The sequence below is a fragment of the Takifugu rubripes genome, chromosome 11 (assembly GCF_901000725.2).
Source record: "Takifugu rubripes chromosome 11, fTakRub1.2, whole genome shotgun sequence".
Lineage (NCBI taxonomy): Eukaryota > Metazoa > Chordata > Actinopteri > Tetraodontiformes > Tetraodontidae > Takifugu > Takifugu rubripes.
Window position 1 is genome coordinate 8,327,547 of NC_042295.1, and position 27,110 is coordinate 8,354,656.

The following is a 27,110-nucleotide window of genomic DNA, read 5'->3' on the forward strand; positions in this document are numbered from 1 at the left end:
TTTCACTGTCCCTTAATCTCTCGTAGAACACACACACACACACACACACACACACACACACACACACACACACACACACACACACACACACACACCTATGATCTATTTAAAGAAATTGAACAATTTTAATAAAATGGGACGTCCTTCATATCATCATAAAAAATATCATCATAAATATAAGAATTGTGGGCACTCGTATTTATATACACGATAATATCATTCAAGCTGTGTTATTAATTCACTGTTTGCGAAGGGCGTCTGTGCACAGATCTGCTCTTCCCGTGCGCGTAATACGATTTCGCATATTTAGTGATCTTGGACCTAAAAGGACAAAAGGGAAAGAAGCGAAACGTCTGCTGTGTTTCTTAAAGTCTGGGGCTGACTCCTGACTTTCCCCCCTCAGTCAGACGCCATCTACCCGCCTCCACATACTCGACTCACTTTGTTCTGGACGGATTCTGCTGGTTTCTTTCTCTTCCTAATCAATAACATGCGTTTACGGCAGCGGTTGATATTCAAAGGTTGATCCGATGTCTCGCCTTCGAGAGTAACCGACCAAAACATTCGGGGGAACATGTGGAGATGGATTTTATGAAGCTGTTTGGCACCGTCATCGCCGTTTTGTTCCACCCTGGATGCGCTTCTAGACTAAATGGTAAGTATGACAAGAAAGAAAACTCTGCAGATCAACAGTAGTTTGATTTAATTCCCCTTTATGTATCAATAAATCTGTTTTATTAACCTTTGTGTACCGCTGATCACGCTTTAATGGAGTTTATATTTTACTTGCGCGCACTGGGTCCTATTTTTTTGTAAGTTAAACAGTTTTTTGGACGCCTGCTGGACTCAGATATGTGCGGAATTATGTTAACCAGGCTGCAGCTGCAGCGCATGATGCTGTGGAAGATCAGCACCAGCGTGTTTACCAGGCAGAACATTGATTTAAAGTCAGGAGGTCTCATTTAAAGCCACGTTATCCATAACTGGAGCCTGCGTGCGTCCAATTACCTCGAGTCAAATAGCGTGTGTCCTTAATGGCGTGGCCTTTAATGTAATTCTATAAAATCCACAGGGAGAAATTCCGATATGGACAGTAAATGAAGAGACGAAAGCGTCTGGAAATTGGTGCTCTCACAGCCAAAGTATAATGTAGGCAATGGAACAATATGGATCTAATGTATTTATTTTTCAGGGCCGGATTGGATTAGGTAATATAGCATGAAAAAATCTAAAGTATAAATGTACAAAGTAAATTTGATGACCTGTAATTATATACTGTGAGTAGGCCAGTGATAACAGATACATATAATTATTTTGGTAGTGGTGGAAGTATATTTTCTTTCCAAAAAATTGCAGCAAAGGGGAAAAACAAAATCAGGTCAAAGGGGAAACACACCATTCTCACACATGTAAGGGCACTTTGGAATCTCCATTTAACCTTTTGGTCTGTGGGGGGAAACCTGCAGTCCTGGGTGTGGGTAACATCTGGCTGGAGCTGGAATTGAACCTGCTGAAGCTGCATCTTTATTTAGGATGAAACCAATCAGGAGCCTTTGTGAGATTTGTTGTGATGTTCATTGATTCATTTTGATTTCCCGTCTGCAGGTCAAAAGATCTGTCGGCGTGGGACAGAGCGCCCGTGCTACAAGGTGTCCTACATACAAGACAGCCGACGGAGGCTGACCTTTGAGGATGCCAGCCGGGCCTGCAGAATGGAAGGTGGCGAACTACTCAGCATCCAAACAGAAAGCGAGCAGCGGCTGATAGAGAGGTTCATCCATCAGCTGCAGGCTGGAGATGGAAACTTCTGGATTGGCCTCCGTCGCAGTCCAGAGGGCTCCTCATCTGGAGCGAGCCCAGTGTGCCCCTCCCAGTACTACTGGCTGGATGGAAGCAAGGCTAAGTACAGGTTTTTGTCAGAGATTCAGCAGTTGTTCATCCATCTCACCTAAATGGGGACAGAAGTCTGAGAATTTTTTGTATTCCCAATAGGAACTGGCACTGGGACGAGCCGTCATGTGGCGGAGAAATGTGCGTGGTTCTGTACTATCAGCCTTCGGCACCACCTGACGAAGACGGTCACTTCCTGTTCCAGTGGAATGACAACAACTGCAACTCCAAGAACAACTTTGTCTGCAAATATTCAGAGGGTGAGTTAGAGGTTCTGTGAGAGCGAGCTAGGAATGCGTCTCTTTTTCGGAATTCTTGGATTTATTTGATGCTAAACCACATAACAGGCCCAATCACGAGCCCACTTTCTCTATGGACTTACCTTTATAGGTAGCAGGGTAACTGGCAGGCGTCGTTTCCAGAATGATGCATTCACTGTCATCAGGAACTCAATCATGTGCTCGGCTGTGAAAGAGAATGTACATTAGGCTGTTATGAAATCCACTTTTGCATGCTCAGAAATTTAGAAATTTGCTTACAAATAGCTTTCTATGTAAATTTCACCTTTCTTTCGAAGATTTTTCTTTCTAGGACTTTTTTTCCTAGTCAGCAAAAAAAGAGTTTCAACTTTTAACCTAATTTCTATTTGTTTACTGGCCCTAATCGCTCCACCATGCAAAGAGCTGCTCCCACACAAAAAAAACAAGTCAAATACATCAACCTTGTAAATAAGAGCAATCGTCCACATGCTGCAACACATCACATGTTTCGGATGAGGACCTGAGAGGAAGCGGTTCAGACCGGTGGAGCGCAGGAAATGTGTGCATCAGCCCAAAAACTTACTTTCTGACTGATATCACAACACTGCGCTTACAGAAGGGTCAGGAGCCCGTGATGTAGTGCACTGACCACCGGTTGGCACGGAAATTGCAAAATAAATACATGATTAAACATACGTGTGGGCTGGACAGCCTCACCTTCACTTTAGTTTCTGCTTTTCTGCCAAATGTGATTTAGTGTTTCGTGTCTTTGCATTTCATCAACTGTCTCTATGACCTTTCGCGTTTCCTGTCGTCCACAGTAAAGACACCAGTATTTAGAGAGGAAGAGAGCAGAGGAGCCAATGCAGGTACATTTAGAAACTCTCCGCCTCGTGCGCATCGCCAAGTGCCTGTAGTTGTGCTTTTGTAGGCATAATGGATCACGTGGATCATTGTGCTTTATGGTTTTCCACAGTTCCGTCGCTCAGACCAGCCGTGGCGTCGACTACCACAGAAACAAATGAGAGAATAAAAATGGGACTAACTGAGACAGGTACAGCTGGCTCACTACTGTGTTTCTTTTCTTCATGTCTCTGTTCATAACTTTAGAAGGAGCTGAATTCATATCACTCTTATCCATCTTTATTAAATCAGGTTACGGTGTTTTGCTAAACCGTTTACTGTATTGATAGGTAGATATTTTTATTTTGCAGTGTCGGTCTCAGAAACGCTCCCGTACATTTCCTATGTCCTGTACGGAACCGTTCCGGCACTGTTGCTGCTCCTGATTGCAGCTGCAGGCTTCTTCTGCTACAAACATCACGCTAAGAGGTACAGACAGAGAAGGTGTTACACAAGTAGGCCTTTGGACACGAAAGACTCATTTATTCTCCAACATTCTCTGGGTCTCTTGGGTCTCCTCCAGGAGGAAGACACAGACCAACACCAGCAGATCCAAGCCTCAGATGGGGGGCGCAGTCTCACCATATGCCGTACAAGGACCTTATGCCTTTAGCGACATTACCAAACTGGACGGTGGCCCGCCTGCGGACATGGAGACAAAGTACCCTGGCCTTCCTCCCCAGCACTCCCAGTGCAATGATTATGAGAATGTGCCGTGCCCAGAGAGGGAGAGCTGCTTCGTCACCAACGATATTTACGAGAGCTCCAAAGCTCAGAGTCGGCGCGGCCGCGGCCGCAGCGGCTGGGTGGAGAATGAAATCTACGGGTAACACTGGCGACAGAAGCCAGCGTTCTTCATCTCTTTCTGCTTCCACACCTGACTGTAAAGTTGTGCGGTCCAGAGATTTCTCTTCACAGGTGCATTCTGGGAATACAACTTCATATAACCAGAACTGGGAACATAAACCACAGTAATAATGCATGTAAAACTTGACAAATACTCTCTATTAAACATGATTTTCATTAATAACCAGACTAGTGAGTGTACGGATATGGTACAATAGTAAATCTGTGCTTTGAGCTAACAATACCGGCATGCTAACGGACGGATATTTGGTCTGAATAAACCTCTGTTGATTTACTTTATCATTGCAACTCGGCTGTGTAACCTTGTGAAATATATTAAATATTTATATTCATCTGTAAATGGTTTATTGTTGATACCTGAACATTTATAAACCAGGCTTACCATTTAGATGTCAAATCTCCCCAAAAAGGGAAAAAAAGCATTTAAACTTGCGACTGTTTACAATAGCTTTGTTAATGCAGATATTTATATGTTTAACCATGTCAGGCAAGATTTGGTGATTATGCCATAAACCATCCAAATAAATGCCCCGATTTTCCAATTTGATGTCCATAAAAGATTAAAAAAAAGAGCCCATGATGGCTCTCTGGCCTGTAAAAGAATATTCCCACTTTCTCCGAGTTGTGTCAGCCCTAGGGAAGCTTTCCTGTTTATACTCTGATGTCAGGGAACAGAACAGTACAGGCGGAAGCACTGATGACAGCGCTGTGCTGACCCCACCAAACCCCAAAGCTGTGGCTTTTCCCGACTCTGGCCTGTGTGAGAACCTCTCTGGGCTTTTTGGGAGTGTGGAATGTGAACTCATTCCTCTGCATCTGAACACATGTAAGCCCCTGCAAGTGCAAACTAATAAGGGATCCTGCTTTATTGAACGCAGATGTCTGGGTTAGTAAAAGCCGAGCGTGTTTTTGGTCAGTGTCTTGGAAACACATAGAGAGCAAGTAAAGGGAGGCCTGAGTATGTTCTAGGAAAGTGTTAGACAGGAAATGCCATCAGCACATCTGGAACTCTTATACTCAGGAAGTCTACGCGTGACAGCGGAGGCCTTCGAAGTGTTGCCTGGCCACTTAAGTCATCGAACTTTCTTTGTTCCTTTGAGCTGAAGCATGTGACGCCTACCTGCATTTTACTCATGACTGAATTACAGAGTTTCGGATGAGGTTTGGAGGCTGAACGGGACAGTGCTGTAGTTGAAATCTATTAATGAAATTAATAAATACAGATAAAAAAGTTATCAAAGGAGAGAGTTGTGAGTTACAACATCTGCTAGCAATGTGCCCAGACGGAGGAGTTAAAATACAAAACTGTACAGCCACGGTTTAGCTTTCTATTCTGACCAACAGAGGGCGCTGTAATGCAGATGATAGAGGCGTCTATAGAAGCTGGATAAAAAAAATAGTTCCGCAAAAGGTCTTATGCGTTATATAATTTCACCTAACTATATAGAAATGCTTTAACATTGTTATTTAGCAAATGCTGCATTTGTTTCTCATTTGCACTGTCAGAATTATAAATAAAGCTTTGTGAGATTTGCTTTCTGTCAAAAATGTGCAAAACTTTTATTTATTCCTCGCATTCTTGCATGCTACTGCGAACGCGCACAAAGGGGGAAGTGTCAGAAACAGTGTCGTGCATGCGCTTTGAGGCGTGCGTTTTAACGCACCTGAGGGGAGCAACTTCAAAGTTACCCATGCGTGCTATCGAGAAGCGCAGGCAGGCGAACACATTTCAGAATAGCAATTTTACCGGTTGACGTAAGAGGTGGGTCTGGTTGTCTAGGCAACCAATTGGCACTGAAGTGTGGAGCGGCTCCGAAGCCCCGCCCCCTGTACAAATACCCCATGGCTTTGACGTCAATACACGTCAACGGGAGAACATGATGCCTCTTTGCAAGTCAACTCGTGTGCTGTGTAGCTGATAGAGGCACCACAAGCGGTGATATTACAGACCTATTGTATTTGAGAACGTGGTGTGACACCCCCCCACCCACCCACCCCCAGCAGCAGCAAATGGCCGGCTTCGTATCGCCACACTGACGGAGAGCTTTAGCCACAGTGGCGTTAATGCTGGCCGGGCGACGCAGGAACCAACTTTGTCGATTTTTGATGGACGCGCTTCGAGCGGCAGCGGCGGCAGAAGAGACGGCGGCGGGCGGTTTGGTTCCCCTTCGTCTTTCTCCGTAACTGCCCGTGTGCGGAGCCCCCCTATCGCCCTCCCTTCCCCGTGCGTCCCCAGCTCGCCTCGCCACCTTCAGCTCGTCCACAAACAGTTCCACTCCGAACAGCATGGTCATGGCTGACAGCGTCCAGAAGCCGCAGATCCGGGGTCCTGTCCGAGTCGGGTTCTACGACATCGAGCGCACTTTAGGAAAGGGCAATTTTGCCGTCGTGAAGCTCGCCAGACACCGCATAACCAAGAGCGAGGTGAGTGTGCGTGAGTGTGTTCTGTGGGAAATAGTTAGCCGAAATGCTAATTGAGGCTGCTGCTGGCCAGAGTTACATAACTTTTGTCCACAAGTTGACACCTCGCGTATTTGAAGAAGATATCGAAAACGAGCCGACATCACGCGCTGGTAGAAACTTTGATCTGAGTTCCTGCCGGGGTCACGTGGTTCTGTCGGAGGCTCGGAGTGGAGCTCCTGCAGGTAGCGCACCAATGACTGCCTGCACCTTTCACCCCCCTGCAGCCATCATCACTGCCAGGAAGAGCTCTGACCATCGGGGCTGCTGGGAAACACGCGCTGTAAACACACACTCTGTGTTCAGACCAGCATCGTACACCTGTGCTACTGGTAATGAACCAGTCAGCGCCAGTGTACAAAAACAGCCCAGGCACAATGTCAGGGTCTGTGGTCCTATTACGCAATTCGCGTTATGATGGTGTTTGGTAGTTTCTGGTGCTGCCGTGCACGCAGCTCTGCAGGATGTGCCAGGAAGAGCACTGCAGCAAGGAAATTTTAATTATTGCATGCACTGATGGATGCAGCAATCCAGTGACACGGCTCCAGGTTGCTGGACTTTGCATGAAAAAGGACTTGATATGAGAAACGAGTTAAATTTTGTCAACACAAGAACTGAGCGCCGAGTGGTTTTGTCAGCCCTCTACAGAGAAGCCTTTCTCTATACTCGGCCTATCGACCAGTACCAGACAGTGCCACAACTTTCTATTGTGACAGCGGAGACACTAACGCAAGAACCGTGGAGTGTGTGAGCACAGAAGCTGGGCAGTAGGAGGCGGAGAGAACAAATACTGATACTAGTGAAGAGTGACAGTTGCTCCTTCAGCCTTTAAAAGTTGACCTCATCCAGCAGACAGGACCGTTGGTAGTTTCAGTAAATAACCTGGTCCTTGGTTTGGAGTCTGGTTTTGTCTCCATGCGATGCCAACAGCTCCGTGAACGGTGGGATTCACCCTCCTGCGGGTGCGGCACCGACGCTTTCAAGACACGTGTTGCAGCATCTGGTGCATCTGTTTTTGCATATCCTCGCTAGGCTTTCCCGTTGTGTGCATAACCTACTTTACTCACGGTTCTAGCTCGTCTTACTGACCCACTCAGCCATTAGGTACATATTGCAGCAGCCTGTGGGGTCGTATGGCGTTGACTTTTTCCCATGTGGTCCTGTCTGTCAGCCCAGCCAGTAAAAATGCACCTTTGCTGACTCAGCAACATTGTTCTTCTTTTATAAGTGGATTTCACCAGGCCTCAAATGGCCTTGTGTCTCCTTGACTGTGCAAAAATCTCCCATATGTTGGATGTGTTTGTGTTATTACAGCTAATAATAAGCTGGTTTAGCTTAGATTGCAGCATCCTATAATCCCTGTGATTTTAAAATTCATGCCACAGAGCTGAAGATGCATTAAAATATCTAGATTTAAACTCCAATTGCACACCTGTCTGTGCTGTGATAATAACATAGCGTGCTAGAAGCATAAAAGCATCCAGTACTTCACATCTGCAGATGCAGCTAGCTTTTAATAAAATTAATTTAAAATGTGTCAAAAAAATCCAAACAAATCACAGATTCATCCAAACCTCCCAGGTTAACGCCAATTTTACCTTTGGAGTCTTCCATTTTCATAAGAAAAGAAAAAAATTAAAACAAACCCCCAGTTGTCCAGGCTGATGGCTCTGCTGTAAACAAAATCTTGCTAGTTTAAAGCCACGACTTTTTGGCATAATTTCAATTTTGAGTGGCTCACCCGCTAATGGATAATCTATTAATAATTTGCCACATCTCCTTAAACGCGGTCTTGATTTAACCTACATAAATCTGCAGTGGCGTGATTAGTAATCCACTCCCCCCACGTAAAGCTTTGCTAGCAGATCGGGCTGATGAAATGTTGTTTATGAGACGCCTTTAAGGAGCGACTTTAAAATTTGCCTCGTTACCTGCCGGACATCGTTAATCAAAGCCCAGAGTGTTGAAGTTGTGGGCGTGCGGTTTAAACATCTATGTGTCATTGTGAGCGCGCCTGTAAACACAAAGCGGTCCGTGTTTGCCTCTTCTGGAGCCACACGTGATATTTCACATTATTTGGCTCCAATTTTTGGACTGCTTTCAGAGTTTTCAGCACGCAGCCTGAAGTATTTAGCTCTCGTCTCGGAAACACCCTGTCTCCCTTTGCCTCTTGACGCATATTAAATAACTGTTTGGGTCTGTTTGAGTGTTAAGGTGTGTGCATTTGTGTGTTATTAACCATGAAAGTGACGATTACATTTAAACTGTTGATGCTCCAACCCTCTGCAGGTGGCCATTAAGATCATTGACAAGACCCAGCTGGATGCTGTGAACCTGGAGAAGATCTACAGGGAAGTTCAGATCATGAAGATGCTGGACCATCCCCACATCATCAAACTCTATCAGGTCAGTCTCTGGATTCACTATGCGATCGCCGCTAAGCCAGCGAGATGCTACCGAATGTTATGTTTATCCAGATGACTAATCATTCAGTTTTGGCCCTGTCTTGTGATTCATTTCTCTTTGTGTGCTTAAGCCTCTTTGTGTCCCGATAGAGTTCCAGCAGGTTGTCTGTTGTCAGTCTGTGAAAACGGAGAGACGCCATCATTAATCAGGCCGATCTTGTTCTTGTCTGTAAGGAACAGTCTTCTTCACGCTGTTCTTTTCCACTGAAGTTTCCCCACTCTGTTTTCCACTGTAAGAAATATACTAAAGTGCATGATTTTCCATATTAGACCAAGTTCAACGAGCTGAGAGGATGCTTAAAAGGCTGAAAGTCCACTTCAGTTAATTAAATAGCTTGTAATGCTGCCTTGACATAACGTGTGAACAAAGTGTCCCTTGCTCTTCATGTCTCAGCAGGCTGTTGTCTCGCCATCTTCAGCCATACATGAGTAAAAATTCAAAATAAATGCACAATTTCTCGCTTGATCTTTCATACAATGACTGCTTGTGTGCGTCACATCTTAATTTGAGTCCTGTGAGCACTGTGCTATGTTCTCTGCAGGTCAGGATTGTTAAAGTGCAGCGGTAAATAACTACCTAGCAGAATCTGCGGCCACTGGACAGTCGCTCAAGATAAGACAAAGTAGTTAATGACTCACCGAGCGTCAGCACTATGTACAGCTATGCACGTGAAGGCTACACAGCTAATTGCGCCTTTATTCGCACAGGCCTTCACCACTTAGATTTCCTTCAGTTTTAAGGTTAATGTCAGAGGTTTCAATCCTACTTCAACCTTTTCAGCATATAAAAACGCAAAGTGACACTTTTTTTTTTTGCTTCATGTTCATTATTGGAGTTATGTGTCCTTGGTTGTCTTTAGAGCAATAAATCCTGTAAATATGTCCTTTTTGCCACCTGCTGTACTCAGCAGTAAGTGTGGAAAGAAAGCTCATATAAATGTTTATGAGACCTTCTGTCTGTCCATGCCTGTCCAATTCACATCCGGCCTGTTTGTAAAGGAGCGTTCCTGGACGCTTAGTGGCTCCTGCTTTTGCTCCACTGACCATTGCCATTTCCAGCGTCGGTTCCAAACTTTATTTGCATCATAGAGTTTGTGCAATATTGATTAAAGTGTAAATGAGCCTTTTTGGCATCGCAAAAATCTTTTGGTGCTGTTGGCAAATTCATGTAGAGTGAAGCGTGGCTGTCGTTACACAAGCACGTGGCAGTGTTCCAACTTACTGCTGTGTTATTTTGGTGTGTATCGTTATTTCTAATGGTCCGTCTTTCCATTCCAGTCAGGACGATTGGCTATTTCCTTTCCATTTTTATAATTTAGTGCCTTTATGTTGACTTCCGTTTGTTTTCCGCTAATCTGTACAGCTCGAACATCAACCTCACGCTAATCTCCGTTAGTATTTTACTTTAAAGAAAATTCAATTGTAAAAATAAGCATGGGGACTCATAATAGTTGCCAAGCAAAGATATTTCCAAGCAGACAAAAACATGGGGAGTATGCATATTCCCCCACAAACAGAACAACAAACGCACTCACCATTTTTTTCCCAAGCTAAAATAAATAAAGTAGGACATAAAGTAGGACAAACAGGATAATCTTTTATTTTTATTCAAATGGCTGAATAATAACGGATGACAGCAGCAAAGAAAATACCAGTAAAACTGAGAATGGGAATATTAAAATGTGCAAGAAATAAAGGAAACCCTAGATTTCCCTAGCAGTTTACATGAACACACACATTCAGACTTAGCGATTTATTCCTCTTGCACGTAGTAGTGTCAAAATGGCAGCTACTAATTGTTCTCGTGAACGTGCGACTTTGATTGCTTTAGCGACGTTAGCTGATGCTGTTTCTTCCATGGAACTCTCATCCATCATTTCCAGAAATTAGGGCCTGAAAGTTTCTCTGATTTTGACCAGATTGGGTTCTGAAACGAGTGACTGTGACATTCAAGGCATGAAGCTAGTTAGCACGTAGCTGCTGCCGTTATTTTTCCTAATTGGCATCGATTGTGGAGAATAATTTGTTGGATAATTCATCAGTCCTTATATTCCAGCTCCACACCATTGAAACAAAACGACACCCAAAAAAAACCCCAGAACACTGCTGACTTTAAATGAGCTAAAACTATGATTCAGTCAGTCGTAAAGATAGAAAATTGATCCTAAACACTCGGCGTGGGTTTTCTCGTATGAATGTCTGGCTCCCTGTGTTTGATTCATCCTCCTATTTTCCACCAGATTCTGCCCACCACATTTAATTCTATTCATCTCCCAAGTGTTACTGCTTCTAAATCAGTTCTCCTCTTATACAATACTGCACCTTATGTGGATGGAGAGTTTTTGAGCACCATTCATATCCACTTGGCAACACCAGCTGTCCGCCTCCGTACTCTTACATGGCTGCCATATTTAGAGCCGGTGCCATTCATGGACTTTGTTTTCCTCTTGACTTTGTGAATGCCAGACTCTCTTCAGAAGGCCATGTGAATAATTGAGTACAATTTTTTTCCCTTTGGTAATAATGCTGGTTATCGGATTACTATATATAATTCACTCTTCCACGTCTCTGTCGTCCCTCCTTCCTGCCCCCTTCACCCGCCCCCCTCTCTCAGGTGATGGAGACGAAGAACATGCTTTACTTGGTCACGGAGTACGCGAAGAACGGGGAGATCTTTGGTGAGTGATCTCTCTGCCTTTTAAACGCGGCGTGATGCTCGCTTCATCCTCGGTGCACCAGTTGCACAAATCTGCCGTATGGCATCAGGAATCTTTTTGGTAAACAGGGACGTATCAAAGCCTTTTTGAATTTACATTGCTGCCTCAATAAACTGGCCTGGATCTCAAAGGTCACATGACCGATGGACGGGTGAGAGCAATAATCTGATATGCAACTTCTGAGATATGACCCTCCTGTCTCCTTCTGGTAACTGCTGAACATACTGACTCTGTTTTGTTGTCTGAAATGATGTTACAGGCACCACGGGGGGGGGGGGGATTAGTTCATTTTTACTGCCAAGTAGAATTGGCCATGGCAACACACATGTGCCCTGTGACGGACATATAAAAGCAGCCAAGGTGAAGAAATGAGGGTTTTACCCTACACAATGCATGCAAATAGATCATATACAGGCCAAAGTGTACACAGCACATGGTGGTCTTATCTACAATTTCACTGCACAGCCTCATGACGAGAGGAACAGTGTTGCTGTTCACTTGTTAAGAAACTAAACAACACAACCTTCTGATGCAGCAGTCATTTAAGATGAAATCTGTATCATAAAGATCCAAATGTAGAAATGTACAGAAATCTACATTGTATAGAAATCTACTCTGAACGCCACTGTGGGCCAACTGTAAACCAAAGTTACATTGTGCACGTGTGTGGTTCAGAGGCCGCCGTTCCACTTGTGATGTTGACTCAGCAGCAGCAACTTCTGCTCCTGTGACCCAGAGACCACTGAAAGGAGGAAAAAAACAGAAACGGACTCATGTGAATGTACATTACGCACCGCGGGTCGCTGCGGGCAACTTATGCAGTGGCAGTAATGTTATCGGGACACTTTTCGGGAAGCTTTTTTGGAAAAGTGAGGCATTCTTTCTGAAATATTTACAGGAATAACAGAAAGGGGAGCGTACACAGTAATGCAGCGGGAATGACCGACTGTGGCCTGATCAGTGACGAGAGCCAGTCCAGTCAGACTGTTTGCTTGTCTCGGAAGAGTGAGCCAAATTTCGAACATGTTATTTAACAAACTAATCATGATGCTCCGGCCTGGTTTTCAGCAGTACATGTATTTTTTTTCCATAGATCGTTGGAGGGGATTATAAAACCTTTGTGTCCTAAATACTTGAACCCCAATGCCCTGATTGCACAATGTAATATAGTTATGTAAGAGACTCATATGTCATCATCAGCTGCAGCATCGACACAAGCAGACAGATACTGACTGGCAGCTCCAGCACTAGACTAATATTACAGTGCTCAATCTCCCCGGAACGAATCATTTCTGTTTTCCAAAAGCACTTTACGGAGATGGATCAAGTCATTATGTCACGATGTGTGGCCAGATAAACACACAGGCTGCAGCTCTGGACTCCCGAGGGAGAATAAGAGAGAATCCACTTTTCTGACCCTGATGAATCTCAATTTTTTTTTTTTCCGCCCAGCAGGCGGTGAGATGTGAAGTCCTTGCGGATTCTCCGCAGCCCGGTTACAGAGAATCAGCGAGACAATGGCTGAGTCTTTGGATCTCTCACAGAGCTGTAAATAGTATAGTGGAGAGCAGGAAGTGTGTATCGTACAGTATACCCGCCTGTTTCTCCATCCATCTCAAGCAAATGATAACAAAAGATGCCGAGTTTGGCTGCTAATGAGGAGAGTCGGGCTATTCTCGTAATCGGAGTGGGTGGGCACTCCAATGGGCAAAGCAGAGGCATTCATGCTAGCTGGCTGGTGTGCCTTTTGTGTCTGTCTGTCTGTATAGAAGACACTCTCCCCCTCCACAGTCTCCAAACTGCAGGATGGATCCGACCTGGAAATTGGGTCAACCACAAATAAAGCAGAGGAAGGCAGAGGAGAAACAGGCACGAGCGAGGGACATGCATTTGAATTCTGTAAGGTGGTGGGGAAAAAAATGTAGGGCATGCATATTTAAGAAAGCACGGCTGGAGTGAGAGAGAGAGAGAGAGAGGAAAGGGAGAATAATAGCTGGCAGTAAGATGAATCACTCGTGCACATCTCCCGTCTGACTGATGGATAGCGAATGAGACGGAGACGGTTGACTTTCAAACAAACACTTCAGACTGTAAAGCATCCTTCACACCTGCTGTTATTACAGTTTATGCACATGTCTGTGGCTGGGCGTGGCAGCTTTTATTCCAATGACCGGAAATGGCAAAAGAGAACAAAAGGAAAAAAATGAATGGTTTTCAGAATGCACCTGAGTATTTTGAAGGTCAAACAGATCTACAGGTGTGGCGTTCTTTCCCTCCTCTCCGTCACATAACGCTCGACAAAAAAGCCGCAAGATGTAAAATTAGACAATTTTTTTGTTTGAATTCCTCGTCATGCGGTGCCCAGGAGTTCAGGATAGAAGTAATGTCAGCGCCAACTGCCGCAGCTGATCTTGGATGGATGGGTTCTAACTTGGATGAAAGGCCATCGCTCGGCTCCAGCTGGCCGCCGCCCAGATGAACCCCCGAGGACGCCTGTATTAAATCTTCATACGCCGCCATCTATCAACACCCACGTAGACGTGCTCTTTAGAGTGGCTGTTGTAGCGGAGCAGTTCGAGGATCAGTCCCCGACATGGAAACAGTGTGTGTTCGTGCCCTGTCCTCTGTGCCTTTTCACACACACACACACACTCTCCATGTCGCTCCGTGGTGTGATCCGCGTTCCAGTTGGAGGTCTAGCCAACGAGTCATGATGTTTGTCCCCTCCAAATCTGAGCAGCTGTTAAGAGATTTAGCTCCTCACCCAGCCCTCAGCAGAAGTGGAACACAGTGGTTATTGAGCTATTCCTTAATACCCCTATGATTCATACTTGTTCTCTTTGCTTTCCCAGAATGCAATGGCATATGCTTCACTGTTCTGAGGTCTTTGCCCTCACCAGTGTTGTGTCAGTACAATATTACTCATCCATCCACCAGGCACAATGCTGCATTTTGCCTGCGTGTTTGTGTTTTGATTGGTCAGATTGCAATATCTTATTTTTTCTAAAGGTGCCGCAGAAATGTGAAGGCTGTACAGTGTCGCTGTTCTCCAAAGTGAGGAGTTATGGTGCTGAGCATGTATTTATTTTTAGTTGGTTTGCTTTTTAGCAGTATGAGAGACCAAATAAAAGTGACAACTGATATAAGTAACCTTGTTACGCTGACTCAGTCCTGGAAATATTCATCACATAAAACAGTGATTCCATCAGGCTTTTTGGGATGCCTAAACCAAGGCAACATACCAGTCATATGTTTTTAAAAAAAAAAAGGAAATCTGAGATGTACTTTTTATAGTGCAAACATGAGGATGGATGTCAAGTTCTAATAAAAAATAAAAATGAAATAAAAAAATAAGAATAAAAGAATAGGAAAAAAAGAATGTTTGCATTAAGGTCTGTATGTCTGTTCTGGGGATATTGCAGGAACATGGTAGAGGTCCTGCAAACGACCGAACAATTATGTTTCAGTCGTTTCACACTGCAGAAGAATGTAATATTAAAAATCTTGTGCACTGACTTTAAATGTTCCCATTTAGACAGAATTGGGTCACAAGCATCACAAAGTCTTTCTTTTCTTAAAGTTCATTGTGTTCGATGCATACTCGGACTTCCTCGACACATTCCCCTCCCTGGTGTGTGTTTTGATTAGCGGCGTTACATGAAAAGTGCCTCCGTCACCTGTCGGCCTCCCGCATGGAATCTGCCAGCCCCTGTCTAATCAGGGTTCAGAGATGGAAACAACAGCAGTTCAAGAAAGATTAAAACTACAATTTGTATCCTGTAGGCAATATAACATATAATGATTTTTATCCCAACAAACATTTGACCCTTGTGTCAGTTCTAGGTCATAAACATGAGTTTAGCCCCAGGGTATGCAGCACTGCGCTGTAAGAATCCACTGGTTTAGTTTATGGTGGAATGTTTTTGATATTAATGGGCTGTGAAATCAACTTAGCCTGTTTTCCTCAACAGAACCCTAACTCTAATGTCCTGTCAATGACTCTATCTTGGAGGGGATGATGGGGAAATCGGAGAAATGTAACTGGTAACTGGTAACTTAACAAGAAAAAGCATTGAATGTCTTCCTTGTAACTTAAAAAAATAGCTTTTTATAAGGTTGAACTTGTGGCTCTTTGGATAATTGCATTCCTTATAATCCCTGCCATAAAGTTATTGTTGGCTGGGTTGTTTGTTCTTGTGCATTGTTATCACGTTCGGTTGGTGGTCGGCATCCACGCCAGCTGGAAGGAAAACCAGCAGAGTGCCCTATCTTGTTTGCCGCAAAGTGTGAATTAAAGAGTTTGCAAGCTATCTGGACAGAGAGGTGTTAAGAGGTGCCCCGCTGACGGTGACAAACACCATACTTTCCAAAGTTCATCGCGCTGCAGAAAAAAACATGCCATAACACACCCTGTCGAGCTGGTGAACAATAAGATGGTGAGAATGGCCTTAAATGGTGTGGAAGTAGAAGAGAAAAATGTCAGTGGGGAATCTAGTTCTTGTTTTCTCCTCCAGACATGATGGAACAGTACACTGTATACAGTCATTATACATCTACACACACACACACACGTACACACATGCAGGCATAGACTCAAGACACTAGAAGCAGGAACTCGGCAGCTCGCACTAAAATGAAGGGATAAAAGGGCCACTGTAAGATCTTGTCTGTTTATACCTCCGATGTGACGCATTGCATGTTGTTCACTGTCTGGCTGCAGACTACCTGGCAAAACACGGCCGCCTGAGCGAGCTGGAGGCCCGGAGGAAGTTCTGGCAGATCCTGTCGGCGGTGGAGTATTGTCACAACCGCAACATCGTCCACAGGGACCTGAAGGCGGAGAACCTGTTACTGGACGGACACATGAACATCAAGATCGCAGGTACTGCAGCAACACAGAAGGAGGACTCTGTTTTAGTTTAAAACACTGACAAACGCCCCAAACACCCGCCCTGGCCATTTGCACTGTGGTGGTTAGAGGGTTGTCTTGTGAGACGCTGTAGCTGTTAGCTTGATGAGGCCACAACACAAATTACTAAATTGGAAATACTGCTGGCAGGTCCACGTGGCTGACAATAATTCGGGGAATTATCTCAGGCTTTGTTCTAAGATGCTGATACTAAAACACGTCTGAGGTGAGCTAAGCGCATGAGGGCTGCTAAAAATACAGGTGTGAAAGGATACCAGACACTACTCGACTCACTTATCACCGTGCAGAAGGAAAATGGCCACCTCTGCTCCTTGGAGAGTTCTAATGCGAGAATAATGTCTTTGTGTATGGGCACGATGGAAGGGAATAGCCACTCATTGTTCTTAAAAAGTGGGAGGAGGAAAGAAAAAAAAAAAATAAAGCCTTCTTTATGGTTCGGACTCATCTTTCTCACCTGCATCCCTGCTCGCAAAAACTGCATTTCCAAGAAAGGAAAGGTTATTTAGCCAGCCGTGGTTTTAACAACCTGGTGTGACACGGCCAATGGAAGATGTGATTTGCAGGGAAACAATGAACAGAACATTACCTATCTGCTCTTGTGATTAGAGAAAGTGTCTCCGGGAAGGACACGAGCAGCAAAGGTACATTCTGTGCTGTTCTTTACCACAACATGCTAGGACAGGTTGGACACAAGCTACATGAAATTAGAGAGGCACACATGTCAGGTATGTTCTACACATGCATCAGTGCAGATCCCACGTACACACACACACACACACGGCTACTTGTATGTTACATGAAGTGTATGACTTAAATATGGAAGTATTTGCATGCAAATGGGTCAAAATAGTCGTCCAACTTCTGTTCAGCACCACTTCACCCTCATTATTCTCACCAGCTACTCTCCAGCATTAGTCCCTTTATTAATTATAAACCAGCACTGGTTTTGTGAGTTTCTAACCCTAAATGTGTCCACTCAAACCTGCACTGTGGGTGGAAGTGATAAATCACCGTGTGTGCCTCCGGTTTTCCTGAAATTACATCCACATTGCCCTTGCGATTGGCCGTTCTTTGCATTTACAGAAACAGTAGAGGAAGAGAAACAAGGCATTTTTTTCTTCATTAAGCCTTTTTTTCCTCATCGTAGTGACGGCTGATCACAGGTAGATCAGCTGATCTCTGAGGAATCAGCTGTCAGTGGGGCTTTGGTTCTGATCTCTGAAAGTCTGAACCATTCTATGCGGAGGCTGAATGTGAGTGTAATTAGATTTGCTTTATCAGAGCAGAGAATCAAAGATTTCTCTAACAAATGACTGCAGTCTCGGGCAGGAAGCTATCTCAATGAGGGAACACATTCAGATTTATCTGTTATTCCTGTTTACAGATACTATAAATGTGGAGAATTTATCATGGTTACCTTTGGATATCTTATTAACATAAATGTCCCAGGGCTGCAACAGCTCTTGAGAAAGATCAGAGTTCATAAAAGGTCCTCAGAGCAGAAACAAGATCTTCAGCAGCTCCATAACTCCCAGTCCAGCCTTCCTCCTGCAGCCCTTTGACGTCTCCTGGCTCTCAAAAGACCAGCACCGGTCAGAGGGTGTGGAGCTGAAGCTGCTGCGGCCATTCAAAGAAAGGTCACGTTCAGGGTGGCTGCAAAGAGCCACAGTGGGGAAGAGGGGGGGGGGGCTCTTCATGTCTTTACTTCAAACGGCCTCTTTATGTCGGGGAAAGTTGAAGGAGATGGAGCAGGGAGGATAAATGACAAAAGCAGAAGTGAAATTCAGCTTCAACAAGAACAGGACCCACGTCACCCACTGCTTTTCTTCTGGCTGGCTGTCTATTTGCGGCTCATTATCCATTTGAATAGAAGCATCACTGATGTGTAAATGTCATTCAGAGTCCTCCAAACCTTAAAGGTGTGTCACGCCCAATTAATTAATGTATTAAGTACAAACAAATCCTGTTTTTCAAAGGCACCTTGTAGAAAAGGTTCATACCCGTGAACAAAGCTCCTGTCAGGGATGAATAAATCTGGCTACAAATAAATCCGGCTTCATTCAAATTTTTACTATATTAAATGTCTATTGCAGCAGTTTAGATCCTTGACACTGTAAAATTTACAGTGTCAAGGATCTAAACTGCTGTTTACAGTGTAAACGGTTATAAATAATTTAAAATAATTTAATCATTTTTGATTAAATAATTTGTTAAACATGTGTAGCTAAAATAAATTTGTCAAGTACGTTTATTTTTTTTGTACAAACTGCTCTTATTTATTTTAAAGGTCCTGTTCAGAGACTTATCCAGAAATTGAGTTTATTGAATAATTACAATAAAAAGAACCAGTTTTTATTCAACATGTATTTGATGTAACCGTGTCTTGGTGTGTTATTGCAATCTTTTGTATTTACACATGCATGAAAATATAAAAGATAGACATAAACTACGCTATGCTTCATACACAGTACAATTTAGATGAATTGGTCAGTTCTGAATTATGATACACAATAAAAATGACAAAAGATTCCATTAATCAGGAAATCAGTTTGCGAATAATGCAGCTTCCAGTCTGGATAGGGGGTGACATCTTTGGTTACACACTGCAAACATGGACACAAAGAGACCCTACAGCACCAGAGATGAATAAAGAAAGACTTTGTCAAATGTTGACAGCTAGCTGCCATCCTCGTCCTACCCCATGATGTCAGTCACAAACTCACACAAGCACACAGCTCCATACGCCGGAGTGTGTTCCACAGTGACGCCTTTAGGATCATATTGAGCTAAAGCTGTTGTGCGGGACGCGCACACACGCGCTCCCTCACCCCGCCCTCCCTGTTGAGCGCCACTAGTCGCCTGCAGCGCGCCGGGCTGTTTGACGTCAGCCAGTCTGTTCAGTATTCAGCTGCGTGAAATGGGTCACAGTTCTTGCCGATAAACCAGCTGCACTCTCTCCTCCGCCTGCATCTCGCCTCTCACCGTCACAGCAGCATCAGACAGCAAACATACTTCCGCAGCTCCACTTTTACATCAACCTGCCACCTGCACCTCAGCCACTAAACGCATGAACACAGGTGATTTCCTGCACTTTGTTTAGCACCTGAAATCTGTACTTTGCTAATCTCTCAAAAATACACTGTAGTATCTTTGCACACTATACAAATTTAAGAATTTCCAAAATAAATTCAGTTCCGTGCTGCCTGCGTTGGTTTGTTTTGACTCCTGCAAAAATGCGTTATTATCACATCACCAAGTATATTGCCCTAAATGATTGATCATTATTTCGTGGGATGTGGTTTGTGGCCTCATCAATTAACGTGGCTGCCGCTCTGAGGTTGGTTGTTACCGGCGTGACTGTGACGTTTTGGCCCTGAGGATCTGGATAAGAGCCCGCAGTGATCTGTTTGTGCTGGAGCCCAAATCACCTCTGGCTCATTACGTAACAGGGTTGGTTTTTTAATCAGTTTTATGTATTTATATTGTGAGGCCTTTTTGCTAGTTTACGTAAGTGTTTCAAATTATGGGATGAAAAGGGCAGGGAGTGGAGGGTTAAGCGCTTCTGTTGGGTCTTATGACACCATCAGCAGCAGCAGCAACAGCATCCCACTGACAATGAGCCATCTAAGCGTGGATTATTTCAAGCCATCATCTGTCACAATCTGATGAGGCCCCATTTTAAATTGTGAAAGTCGGAGATAATCGTGAACTCTGTGTAGCTTTAGCCTTTGTACATTGAGCTACGGGAGGGGGGGAGGGTCCGGATGGGTTGTACTGGTACTGAACTCTGTGTAATTTGGTAGATATTGCTGCAGCTTTCATTTTTATTAAACCCAGATGTGAATTACTCAGCAGTGTGTATTTTGCATGAGTAAGCTGGACCTTTCTTTCCTGCCCCCCCACCCCCGAAAAATCAAGTCCAATTTTTGTTCAACACTGCGGCCAATCAAAGGACGAGACCGATGACCTCATGTCCATCTCCAGAGCGGGTGATGTCATACAAACACCCATTTCCTCAATGTACAAAAATGTTGATCACATAATACATTATGCGAAAGCTGCAGACCCCATGGAGGCATTCAGAAACCGCAGCAAGACCCAAATCACCTTTTGTCAGACCTTTCCTCTGTGTGTCTCATGAGAAATGACCTGAGCGGTTTTATCAAACTTTGGTGTTCGTATCCCCACAACCTCACCTTGTTTTTGATTTCCCCCCCGTGTAGATTTTGGATTTGGGAATTTCTTTCAACCTGGGAAGCCTCTTGCCACATGGTGTGGCAGCCCACCTTATGCTGCTCCAGAGGTCTTTGAAGGCCAGCAGTATGAGGGTCCACAGCTGGACATCTGGGTGAGATGCTGAAGAACACCACTTGGGGATTTATTTGGTTGTGTTAAAAATAAAAATGAAATGAAATCTGGATAGTTCTGACATGTGTTTATGTATCTTCTCCTGTTCAGAGTATGGGGGTGGTGCTGTACGTGCTGGTGTGTGGTGCGTTACCATTTGATGGACCAACTCTGCCTGTACTCCGACAGAGAGTCCTGGAAGGAAGGTTCCGTATCCCTTACTTCATGACTGAAGGTAAGCAAAGACTCCCTGCGACGTGAGCCACCGAATAATGTTGGGATTGCGCCATCATCCGCCCCCCGCTGTGCTGACATTCCACTATATCTATGTGCGCCCAGTGTATTTATGAGACCCGTTCCAGTCTTAGTCACCAGGCTCCCGTCATTGATGCTGTGGCTGCAGGAACTTGTCCTGTTATTAGTTGTGTATCTCTTGGAAGAAGACCCAGGTAATATGTGTATTTGTGCAGTCATTTGGCCACAGGGTGAGTCAGGTTAGCCCAGCAAAGCCCTGCTGTTTGCAGCTGGACCAGCTAACTGCCAGCAGATTAAGTCCAGATCTGGAGCAGTTTATGTAACCCAGGAAAAAGCCAGTGAAGCCTTGCAGCAGCTTGCCTGTCTGTCTCTGAGGAGAGTGTTTCTGTCTATCTTTCTGACTCACTTTATCGCCGAGACATCTCCCTGGCCCCATCTTTTTCTTGGGCTTGTTTTTCCCGTATCCCATCTGCGAGCCTGTAACCGTTACTCTACGGGAGGGTGTGGTCTGTTAGTCCACCAGATTTTTTTTGTTTTTTCTGTTCAAGACATAAAGGGAGTGCAGGAGTATATCAGCGCAGCAGCCAAACTGACATTCCGACCCTCCTCCCAAACCCCAGTCCAGCCTCTGTTCCCCAACCAAGAGAACAGAATGTGCTGATTTCTTCATCCATCATCAATTTAGTTTTTCTGCCATAGAAAAAAATCTATCGAGGGTTTCTGCTCCACGACTGTGGCAACCTTGTCCTAATTTTATGACAGATAATAATGACCCCTCTGCTGCTGCCGCGTTGCAAAGCACTGGTAGCGTTACTTCATCAGATCAGTAACCAGTTGAACTCCTTATTAACTAAGAAAACTAGTAAAATATGAAACTATTGTTTAAAACATGTTACTTGTGTTCAAGAAATGCTGCTTATTTTTTTATTATATAACTGAGCTAATGATCTCGTAAAACTGTTGGGCTTAGCGACTAGTGACACAATTGTTTAGTACTTTACCAACTCATGTTTTAGTCAACCAGTTTATCTGTATAGGAGATTCATTCAATGGCTTGCTTTTTTGGCCACATTGATTCAGCGCTCACGTTGGTGGTTTTTCTGTAATTTAATTTATGAACATTTATCAGGTAGGGTTATGTTTACTGTTCAATGGGACATCTGACGCTTCTGCGCTTGATAAAATGTCATCTGGTCCCTCCTTCATCTCCTCAATCCTCGTTGCTGTAATGCTACACCACTGGGACTCAGCAAGTGTTAACTGGGATGGTTCAGTGGTTAAGTCATTGCTGAGAACTGTGTGTCAATCAATCAGCCCGAGAGTTTAGATGCTCCTACAGCGGCAGCCTCTTTACATAGCCCGAAGTCTCTGCTGGGTAGCAGCTTTAGAAATGTTGCCTGCTTCAGCGGTTGCTATAAACACCACCGCAGCAATGAGCAGAACCTGAGTAACTTCTGGCCCCGGCAAAACAAACTTAAATGTATTGGAAGCAGGTTGTAACTAAGCAGCCACACACCGTTGCTAAGATGAAGTGCAGGGTTGTGCCACATAATTGTGTGTGTGTGTGTGGGGGGGGGGGAGGTCAAGTTAGCAGAAGATGCAATAAAAGCAGATGTTGGCCTGGTGGACATTGAGAAAGAAGCTGTAGGCAACCCTGTTCTTGGAATCATGAACTGCTACGGTCTTTGTTGCTCAGAAAGCATGACATTAGTGACCTTGACATTAGTGACTGTTTACTCTAGGAGCCTTAGGAAAAAACAATATTTAAATCCAACACATGCTGAGGATCACTGTCGCTCTGCACACAGTTTCAGTTGTATCTAGCCTGCCCTTTTAAATTACACTTAAACAGGGCAGATATGGGTGGCTTTTATTTTACGACTATAGCGGGATGTATGAGTAAATTTGCCGTGTGGCAGGCAGGAATGCAGTGCAGACAGTAGGGACTGAGGGAACCAAAGCAACACACTCAGGGGAGCGCTAATCCTGTTAAGAGCCCAGCTGTGTCTGACGTCAAACTCATCTAGCCACTGACTCGAGGTGAGACGCTCATTAGGAGTGGGGCAGAAACACACTGTTCAGAAGTCCAGGCAGAGCAAAAAGCTAAATATTTATCACACGTTAAACCCCGAGTCGATGAGTCCTTTTTAATGCCTGGATTTGTTGCAGATTTTATATGTGTTTCTGAAGTAGTGAGCTGAATTTAGAGGTGGTCTGTAAACCTCTGTCTGCCGACCAGTAATATGTTGTTTTTTGCCTCTCTTAGACTGTGAGCACCTGATTCGCAGGATGCTGGTGCTGGACCCATCAAAGCGCCTCTCTGTGGCCCAGATCAAGCAGCACAAGTGGATGGCTCCGTACGTTCCCGTGCAGAGGCCGGTTCTACACCAGCAGCCTCTATCTGCTGAGGGTGAAGCAGGCATCGGGGAGTACAGCGAACAAGTTCTCCGCCTGATGCATAGTCTTGGCATTGACCAGCACAAAACTATAGAGGTTAGTCGTGCTACCAGTAGCCAAAATACCAGTACCAGTAGCCAAAATAAATCTTTGGTCAAAACCACCTGATGTGTGCAATACAGGACATTTCTACTGTAAAGAGCAATCTCTGTGCATTATGGTTATGTTTGCCTGTATCATGCTTAAAACAAACACCACTTTCTGTCACTGTTAATGTTTAACAGTCAGGGTTGCACAGTGTAATTGATTCCAGTTATATATATAAAAAAAGAAGAAGGGCCTCTTTCTTGTTGTATATTCAGAAGCCCTAAGCAAACTCAGGCATGGGACCTTCCTCGTGTGTTTTTGTTCCTTGTGAGTGTATTTAATAATAGTTCGGCAAACAGGATGGAAATGGCAACAAATAAGTATTGAAAATCTTGTTAAGGTTGGTTGAAATAGCATTTGATCCCACTGTCATTCATCCCACAGTCTTTGCAGAACAAAAGCTACAACCACTTTGCTGCTATCTACTACCTGCTGGTCGAGCGGCTCAAGGCCCATCGTTGCAGCTTCCCCGTGGAACAGCGGCTCGACGCCCGCCAGCGACGACCAAGCACCATTGCTGAACAGACAGTTGTCAAGGTGCGTGCGGAGGCTTCAAAGGCTCCTGGAGAAGCATATACATCCACGGTTCTCTGATCAAAGCTCCAGTATTCAGGGCTGCAAAAAGAGACAAGCCGAAGAAGCAGAAACCTTTCATTCTCTGATCTTAGCCTTCATTTACATGATTCACTCCTTTCTTCTGTTTCAATTGTCACCTCCCTCTGCTTTTTAAATTTTTAATTTGGATAATTAAAAAAGAAAAACCTCACATCAGCACATCACATGGTTGGCCTATAGTGAAAGTTGTTATTACTCTAAATCTGATGTCCTTTGTTTCCTCTTCCTCTGCAGTCCACCAGTGGTTTGACCCAGGTGGGGTTGCACCCTCAGGGTGTCCGTCTGCTGCGTTCCTCTGCTGTGCCCCAAGCTTCTTCCGACGTGTTTGCATTTCCCTCGGCTGCATGTTCTCTGGAGCAGAACTTCACTGTGGACGATGTAAACACACCTAAAGTAGGTCCTGTGGTGTTTTGGGTTGTTCTGTTTGTGTTTACTGTAGCGTCAAGTTTTCTTTTAGTTTGGGAAATGCAAGAGTGTTCCCTTAAAATGATTCTGGGCCGTGACTTGAACAGAGATCGATGAGCTCATTCGTTCACTCTGAAATCAGAAACCTCCGTATGAGCCTGTTTGCATGCGCGAATGAATAAGCTGTCAACCTGCCAGGGTGCAGCTGACCCGTTCCCTTATGTAAGAACTCACCCAGCACTTGCATCAAAGGCAGGACAGCTGTCTATCCTCCACAGCTTATAAACGCGCATACGCGCACCCTCTACCCTAATCTCAACCATCCCAGCTAAGGCTGATCATATGCTGTGGGTTTGACACTATAGCAACAAGATTTTCAATCTGTTTACTCCCTCAAAGCCAGAACATGAGGACACGGAACAAGGTTAAACCTGCACCAGTCCTGTCAGTCAGTCGGTGATGTGTGTCTTGTTTCTTAACCTTGATAATTGACTGTGTGAGGATCCATTCAATTATACCTAAATCAAGCATCCTCAGCTTCTCAACTTTTGGGAGATTTATCTACTGCAGAATACAGAGTCAAATAAATATAATAGAAGAATAAATAAATTCTTGTGTGACACAGAGAAACAGATGCAACTGTCAGGTTATGCAGACTAGTTTCTGGCAACAATTCCCACAAGCCAGGATATTGCACTACACGATCTGCGATGGCTAAATTACGCAGAACGTATGCTCAGCCTGACCGCCTGGGCTCAAGACCTTTAAAGCTCAGCCAGCATGTCCGCAAAGCTGATTTAATGCCAAAATGTGTTCGCACAAACATAGCAAGACATGCAAACAGGCACTGTACTTTCCCTCTTTATCTCTGCCAGCCGGTGACCTTTTCCTGACCGACTATTGCGAGCAGACGCCGGTGTTGTAAGAGTATGGCCTCACACACCAACAGGGCTACACCCATGCATATGCAGAACCCCCCTTCAAGAATTCCCTCCATCTCTCTCGCTCCTTTTTTCTAGAGAAAAAAGTTTGATTTTATATAAGTGTGCCGTGACCCTGTGTCATTGCACATTTGGAGGGAAAAAGAGAGAGACTCGCAGACGGTGTCTGTGCTTTGTGAATGGAGCCCGGTTATGCAATCTGTCCTGGGATGATGTGACCTCATGCAAATCTGTGAACACACATGGACAGGAAGATGTTCGGGCCAGCTTGACCCTCCTACCCGTCAGCCAACAGTTTTTCTTCAGCTGCTTCTCTCGTCTTTATAGCGAACACAACTCCTTATGATCTCCCACCATAATCTGTTTGTCAGTGTCATTTCCTCTCGGGTTTCTGTGTGTGAGTGTGTGTGTGTGTGTGTGGGTGTGTGTGGGTGTGCATGTTTTGAGTTGAGTAACAGCATTCCTGTCCCAGCTCACTCTCAAAAGCAGATGGGAAATTGGGCAAGTTTGTGTGTTCGAGGCGAACGCTAAGCTTCCCTGTTAGTGAGACCACTCATGCAGATGATCCGTGTGTGTGTGTGTGTGTGTGTGTGTGTGTGTGTGTGTGTGTGTGTGTGCATGCACACTTCCTGGGTCTGCATTCCTTTATCCCCACCCTCTAACTCGAGGCCAACACACACCCAGTCTACGTGCGCTAACAATGATACACACTCTCTATATAAAATCAACATCTGAGTGTTTTAAAGATGTCTGATTTGATTAACTTGCTGCTGTTTCCTTCCTCGCCGGACGCTGTCATTTTCATTCTTTCTCCCCCTTTTATTCGACCCTCAAGGTGAACGGCTGTCTGATGGACCCTCTACCTCCCCCCACCGTCCTCCGCAAATCCTCCACGTCATCGCCAAGCAACATGATGGAGACTTCAATTGATGAGGGCATCGAGACCGAGGAGCCCGATGCTGAGGAGGACCCACCCCATTTGTTGTCTGCTTATCAGACGGCGCGGTTTGGCCAGCGAAGGCACACCCTCTCTGAGGTGACCAACCAGCCAGGTCCTTCAAATCAAGGTCAGATATCTGAATATTGATTTAATGCTGGAAGCAATCTCATTTTTCTGCAATCACCACCTTAAAATTGATTACTTTTTTAACCGCTAGGTAAATTTTTCACTCTTGGTCACAATCCCTCCATGGGTAGCGTGGACTCGGACATGGGCTACGACATGGGCTCCATGCACAGCGACATTGGCCTGCTGGAGGATCCGCCCTCTCTCAGTGAACTGGTCTCATCAAGCACCTCCACCCAAACCGTCACCCCTTCACCCTTCTTAAGCGCACGGCCTCCGAACCCAGCCATGGCTGCCCTCACCTCCCAGCACAGGGAGACGCACAACCGTTCTCCTATCAGCTTCAGAGAAGGACGGCGCGCTTCCGACACCTCCCTCACTCAAGGTCAGGAATACTTATCAATGAATGTGCTTGTTCCTTCAGATCACCCTGAACTCTCACAAC

General features: G+C 44.8%; 2 protein-coding genes across 3 annotated transcripts in view; both read left to right on the forward strand.

The window, feature by feature from the left end:
- The first annotated feature begins 279 nt into the window (after positions 1-279).
- On the forward strand, positions 280-4,255 carry laynb (layilin b). Its single transcript, XM_011608415.2, has 7 exons — positions 280-655; positions 1,606-1,909; positions 1,993-2,150; positions 2,972-3,019; positions 3,127-3,204; positions 3,365-3,482; positions 3,577-4,255. Exons 1-7 carry the CDS (start codon positions 583-585, stop codon positions 3,881-3,883), a joined length of 1,086 nt encoding a protein of 361 aa, XP_011606717.1. The 5' UTR covers positions 280-582; the 3' UTR covers positions 3,884-4,255.
- A 1,544-nt stretch (positions 4,256-5,799) lies between these two features.
- The window catches only part of sik2b (salt-inducible kinase 2b), a 28,028-nt gene continuing 6,717 nt past the window's right edge, over positions 5,800-27,110 (forward strand). Inside the window, exons 1-11 of one of the 2 annotated variants that reach the window (XM_003968450.3) lie at positions 5,800-6,344; positions 8,670-8,786; positions 11,460-11,523; positions 16,283-16,444; positions 20,716-20,840; positions 20,951-21,074; positions 23,361-23,587; positions 24,023-24,175; positions 24,488-24,646; positions 26,435-26,666; positions 26,757-27,050. In XM_003968450.3, the coding sequence (XP_003968499.1) occupies positions 6,207-6,344; positions 8,670-8,786; positions 11,460-11,523; positions 16,283-16,444; positions 20,716-20,840; positions 20,951-21,074; positions 23,361-23,587; positions 24,023-24,175; positions 24,488-24,646; positions 26,435-26,666; positions 26,757-27,050 (1,795 nt within the window). In that variant the 5' untranslated portion in view covers positions 5,800-6,206. Of the gene's footprint in view, positions 6,345-8,669; positions 8,787-11,459; positions 11,524-16,282; positions 16,445-20,715; positions 20,841-20,950; positions 21,075-23,360; positions 23,588-24,022; positions 24,176-24,487; positions 24,647-26,434; positions 26,667-26,756; positions 27,051-27,110 lie in introns of those variants that run through there. The other variant, XM_029844485.1, reaches the window with a different exon arrangement.

Excerpts from the sequence above, each read along its gene's own strand:
- laynb (XM_011608415.2), top strand. The coding sequence starts at position 583 with ATGGATTTTATGAAGCTGTTTGGCACCGTCATCGCCGTTTTGTTCCAC. Across the intron at positions 656-1,605 it reads ATGCGCTTCTAGACTAAATG|GTCAAAAGATCTGTCGGCGT; the intron begins GTAAGTATGACA and ends TCCCGTCTGCAG. Across the intron at positions 3,483-3,576 it reads TACAAACATCACGCTAAGAG|GAGGAAGACACAGACCAACA; the intron begins GTACAGACAGAG and ends GGTCTCCTCCAG.